The 5,985-nt window shown below is 50.7% G+C and overlaps 1 protein-coding gene across 1 annotated transcript; it reads right to left on the bottom strand.

Annotated features, from left to right (window-relative positions):
• Positions 1 to 2,318: 2,318 nt before the first annotated feature.
• Positions 2,319 to 5,403, bottom strand: LOC111154189 (proopiomelanocortin). Its single transcript, XM_022513640.1, has 2 exons — positions 5,272 to 5,403; positions 2,319 to 2,984 (listed from the first exon to the last, which is right to left on the bottom strand). Exons 1-2 carry the CDS (start codon positions 5,401 to 5,403, stop codon positions 2,319 to 2,321), a joined length of 798 nt encoding a protein of 265 aa, XP_022369348.1.
• Positions 5,404 to 5,985: the final 582 nt, after the last annotated feature.

Below are 5,985 nucleotides of genomic sequence, written 5' to 3'. Positions count from 1 at the left end.
CCAGCAGGGGAGCATTCTGATGGGAGAGCCTAGGCCATTTCTTCTTCACAGCAACTAGACTCTAGCCCCATTATATAAACCACCATAGGGGAGATTTTAGGCTTAAGAGTAGAGCTTTCCAATTCCCTTTACAGAGGATTGCTCAGGGTATTAGGAACTCCTAGAGCAGGAAAATATGGGGATCTCTGTGCACGTGCCATACACAAATGTTTCCCAGCGGGATTTGATCTGTACCATCCACTGCTATGTCTAATGTAATTGACATTTATGTGTGGATCTCTGTGTGCATGTGAGTATTTGTGTTTCTTGTGAATTGTCAGTGTGTGTGGCTGTAAATCCATGACCCAGCATTATACAAACGCCATGGGACATCTGAAAGAAAAACAGGGGTGCTGGGCTTGGAGTCTACTTAAAAAGAAAAAGAAGAAAGAAAGAAAGAAAAAGACACAACCCCAAGCCTTTGCCCTTTGGACCGTGGAGTTTCCCTGAAGAGAACACAAGAATGCGTGCAGCTAGGAACTTACCATCCAGCCGGACTGTGTGTCCTCCAGGGCTGAGAATGAGGAGACTCAGCTGGAAGAGATCACGAGTCTCCCCAGCAGAACTGGAGTCAAGCCTGGGCTCATGTTTTAAAAAAGGGTTTCACAATGGTGGGGGAAGGTGGGGAGTTCATTCCAGGCAGAGGGGGAAGGGGGAAAGGAAAAGAAGGATGAGAAGACCAGTCGGTGGAAACACAGGAAATGGGGTTTGGTCAGGAGAGTGAAGCTGATGGACGAGAGTCCATGGCCCATGAAATCTGACATTGAGAGCAAATTGGGGTGGGCTGACTTTTGGCTCTTGAACCAGGGAATGTAAGAAAAGCAAGATTTTGTATACATTAATCTGAAGAACTTGTATATGGTGGGTTGGGAAGGAGACAGACTGGAGACAAGGACACGGGTTGGTTAGGAAGCTGTTGGGATAGTTGAGGCCGAGCACTGAGTATATTAAAGAGAAAGGCTGTGGCTAGGCAACATGGGAAGGGGTCTGGGTATAGCTAGGGCAAGAAGACAGAGCTATGAAGGCTGGAGCCTAAGGGTCTGGAAGAAGCATCTGTGTATGTTGTGTTGTATTTGTACAGGTGTGTCTCCATGGCGGGAGGGGGGGGTTGTCTATGTAGGTTAGAACAAGTGTTTGGGGACATTTGTGAGTAGCCTGGGAGAGCAGCCAAGTCCGAACTGTCAGCCACCCTCAGCTGTCACACGTAGGCTCTCAGTGATAAAAAGATCACATCTCTTTTCTCATTAATCCTTACACTAGGAAGGGGTGGGTGGATGGATGAGAGAACCAAATCTTGGAAAAGTAGAGAGACTTGCCCAAGGTCACACAGATAGCTGGATTCAGGGAGGTGTTACCACAGCTTCCCACCTCACAGCCAACAACAGTGAGCTTCAACCAATGTTGGGCTGGCTCTTAGACATGTTAAAAAGAAAACCACAGGCCCCCAGAATGGCATCAGCCAAGTCACCAAACTGGGGCTTAATACCTTACCTAATTGCACCCTCCCCCAGAAATGTAAATCTAGTTCCTTGATCAGGAATTTCCTGATAAGCATCAATCAGGTAATCTGTCACATGGGTCCTTTCCCTTTGCTGCCCACCCCTCTCAACGTGCAAATGTGCACACCCGGCATGCACACACATCACACACCCCCACCCCAAAGATTAGGTAGTCAGCATGAGACCCCCTGCTTTTCCCTCCGAGGGAAAGACCTTGCCCTGAACAGTTCTTTCGCTAATAATCTTCTCGCCCAACCCTCCTTCCTATAAAAACCTTCCATCTTGTACAACCGCTCTGAGCTTCCTTCTACTTGCTAGACGGGATGCTACTAGACTCATGAATCACTTAATAAAGCCAATTAGATCTTCAGATTAACTCAGCTGAATTTTTGTTCTTTCATAAAGGGGAGCTCCTACACGATTCCTGTAACACCCATGGGGGCGGGGGTACATCTTCTCTTCATTCCCACTGTGTCCTAGAAAATACACTTCCACGTGGTCACATGGAAACTACTGTCCCTCCGATCAATATATGCTGCTCTTTTTTTGATGGATATGTATTTTTATTTTATTCGCCCCGTGGACATTCAGAGCCGGAGTCAGATGTGAGACTGGAAAGGTTTTATTTCCTGACTACAGACAGCTTGGAGGCTGACTATCGGGCCATCAGGGCCTGGGCGAGGAGCACACCCAGGCCGGGAGGCGGCGGGAGGGCAGGCGAGGAGAGCTGGGCCTTAGGGTCGACTTCCTGGGGAGAGAAGCCTCTGGCCCGCGGCGCCCTCACTGGCCCTTCTTGTGGGCGTTCTTGATGATGGCGTTTTTGAACAGCGTCACCAGGGGGGTCTGGCTCTTCTCGGAGGTCATGAAGCCACCATAGCGCTTGTCCTTGGGCGGGCTGCCCCAGCGGAAGTGCTCCATCTTGTAGGGCCCGTCGTCCTTCTTCTCCGCCACCTCGGCCTCCGCCACCAGGCCGTACTCCAGGTCGGCCAGGGCCGCCGCGCCCTCCGCCGCGCCCTCAGGGCCGAGCGCCGGCTCAGGCCGCTCCCCGGCCAGCTCTCTCTTGAACTCGAGCGGGAAGGCCTCGGCCGACTCCTCCTCGGCGCCGTTGGGGTACACCTTCACCGGGCGCCGCTTCTTGCCCACAGGCTTGCCCCAGCGGAAGTGCTCCATGGAATAGGAGCGCTTGCCCTCGCGGAGGCCGGGCTCGCCGCCATCGCCGCGGAGCTCCGAGCCGCCCGAGGGCAGCGGAGCACGGCCTTCGCCCACCGCGACCTCCTCTTCTTCGCGCTTCTGGCCTGCGCTGCCGTTCCGGCGGCCAAAGCGGTCCCAGCGGAAGTGGCCCATGACGTACTTCCGGGGGTTCTCGGTCAGCGGCTGCTCATCGCCGCTGCGGGGGAGCATGGGCGTCTCGGCCGGGAGGTCAGGCTTGCAGGCCCGGATGCACGCCTGCGGGGGCGAGCGGGGCGGGGGCGTCCGGCGTTGGTTAGGGCCGCCTTGGCCCGCAGCCCAGCCCTCAGGCAGGTACGCAGCACTGCGCCTGCGCCCTGCGCCTGCGCCCTGCACGCCCGCGGCTCTCAGCACGTGCCGGCAGGACTTGGGGCCTCGGCAGCTGTCACCTCCCTGTCGAGGACGAGGATGTCTGCCCTCCAGGTCCTGTTGGCGTCCGCGGACGCCTGAGACCTATCGCCTCTTCTGGTCCCTGTACCTTTGGTTCTTCTGCCTGGCAGCTACAACAAATACCCCCATCCCGTTCGTTGGTTTACTTATCCCAGAGCTTTAGTGAGCAGGGTCAGTGTCTTACCTTAATGTATAGGCACCGATCAAAAAATGGTAAATGGAGGTCATCTTTGGCACTTAATGAATATTGAATAAATCGAATAAATAAATATGCTACTGTGTGAGTCCGAGAGGGGCACTGGGCTGAAATTGGGAGGGAGAATTTTTTTTTTAATTTTATTTATTTGAGAGAGAGAGACAGAGATAGCAAGAGAGCATGAGTCGGGAGGAGAGGGTGAAACAGGCTCCCTGATGAGCAAGGAACCCGATGTGGGGCTCCACCCAGGACCCTGGAATTATGACCTGGGCCAAAGGCAGCTGCTTAACTGACTGAGGCACCCAGGCACCCCAGAAATTTGGAGGAGAATCTATTCAGATGAGAGAAATAGAAGTCTGGCCTCTACAGCCTGTATTTCCAATAATGCCTCAACCTTTCCCCATGATCTGCACGCCTGACTGATTCCCTACCCCAGCCATCTCCCTGTACCATGCCTCAAAATTTTTCCCCATGCCATCTGGCGCTTTCTTTGGTTCTTTCAAGTCTTTTGAGCTGATCCAGTACTTTCCCCAATCAGTGAGCTTTGGGAGGGAGTAGTTCCCTTCCCTGTCACCTCATTCTAACTGGAGGGAGGAGTAAACAACCAGGATTATTTCCATTCTTGGGTCAGGGAGGATATGTCTCTGCTCTCTGTAAGCAGACAACTCCACTATGGTACACATTTGTCTGAGAAAATGACCTATAGCTGCAGTCTTGATTTTTCAGTTACTTTGGACTGCAAAGGAGGAAACAGAAGGATCCCACCCACTCTGCTGAGTTGGGAATTTCATATTCCAGGGATTTAGAATTATGATGCTGCTGAACAGTGGAAAGTAAAAGCTATCTCATACTCCTCTCCCCTGGACACATAACCAAGCAGGAGGATCAGAGAGGTAAAAAGACCTTGGCAAGTTTCTATGACTCTTCAGTGGCAGAGCTGGGGCTAGAACTCCGACCATGGACACTGCTCCTTCCCTGGTGGGCTCTCAGTAGGAGAGGCTGTGCAGTGGGTATCTCCAATCAACAGTCTCTTGGGTCTCTCTCTGACTTAGAACTGACAGAATTCCCTGGGCTCTTTCTATTTTGTACTGTACATGAAACCTCTGTGTTCTCTGAGTTCTCTCTCTTCACCATAACTAACTTCTTCATGGACAAAGCACACAGAATGTAGTGACGTTCATTCTACCCTCACCAGGCAGGTGCTGACAGCCGGATGAAACTCATCCACTGATACTGGCAGTGTGTCTTTTAGTCCTTAACTTGGTATAATTTCTCATTTATGCCTCTCAATAGACACACACACACACACACACACACACACACACACACAATTCCAGCTTGACATAAATGGCTTTTACATGCTTCTGGAAAAGCTGCAGGTCAGTCCTCCAGAAGAAGAATGAGACATTTGGCAGTTAGAGGAAAATGGCACCCGGGTTTTTCCTTCTCCTGCTAGAGAAGATTTGCAGTACCACCTAGCTGACTTTATAATTGGTAGTAGAAAGGGAATGAAAATGTCAAGTGATACAGGTTATTTAAAAAGGAATAATAAGTCTAAAAGATTAAAAATGTAGAATCAATAGCAGGAACAATTATTATAACTGTTGCTATCATTGTTATTATTTTAACAGCAATATCGCTAAATAGCTAAAACCGAGTGGTCTTCATACAAGAAGATAAGGAAGGAAGATAATTAAGTAGAAACTGTGGACCAGACCCCCATCTCCCTGAAGCTGCTTCCTCCCCTCCTTGGCTCAATTCTGACTTTACCCTAGAGATCTGTTCCTACCCTGCCCTGAGTTACCCATATCTCTGGGAATGAATTTCCCCTTCCCCAGTGCCCTTTCTTTTGTGCTGTCCCAGTCCCAGCCGCAGTCCCATCCAATGCCCAAACCAAGATGGCGGCCACAGCCCACATACCAGCAGGTTACTTTCCGTGGTGAGGTCCTGACACTGGCTGCTTTCCAGGCACCAGCCACTCACTTCCACAGAGGCCTGAAGCAGCAAGGCCAACAGCAGAGCCCCTGGGTGGCTGCAGCACGATCTCGGCATCTTCCAGGCAGGCTGAGGCTCTGCAGAGGCAAACAAGATTGGTGGGACCCCTGCAAGGAGCAGAACAATGTTGGCCACCGACCAGGAAGGACTGTGAGCCAATATTAACAACACATTCACTTGTGGAGCTCAAGGCTTTTTGAGGACAGGAGCAGTTCAAGGAGAAGTTTGGTGTGAGTTGTGGTGGAGAGGAGGGGAGAAGGACCTGGTAACCTATGCGCAATTTCCCCTTTGTCTCCTGTTAAAAATCCGACCCCAAAGAAGGTTAGGTCTGGAAGCTATTTTAGGGATCATTTGTTCCAGGTGTTGTTTGAGAGATGAGGAAAATGAGGTCCAGAGAGATAATAATTTGGATGTTCAGAACAAACAAGGCTAAGTTCTCCTGTTTCCCTGAACTTTCCTATTTCACCACCTTCATGAAGCCATAGTTCTAACACTCCAGATCCAAGATGTTACTTGGGAAAGACAAGGGACTCTGAAATTCCTGCTCAAGACAAGTCTCCTCCTCATCATCCACTAGGATCCTATCATTCTTCAGAAACTCTTGTTTCCTATGAATAGTAGGTTTGCATAAAGGCAAAT

The sequence above is a fragment of the Enhydra lutris genome, unplaced genomic scaffold (assembly GCF_002288905.1).
Source record: "Enhydra lutris kenyoni isolate GAN:26980312 unplaced genomic scaffold, ASM228890v2 scaffoldscaffold35, whole genome shotgun sequence".
Taxonomy (NCBI): domain Eukaryota; kingdom Metazoa; phylum Chordata; class Mammalia; order Carnivora; family Mustelidae; genus Enhydra; species Enhydra lutris.
The sequence above is the reverse complement of the archived record's forward strand: the minus strand, read 5'-3'. Positions and strand labels throughout refer to the sequence as shown.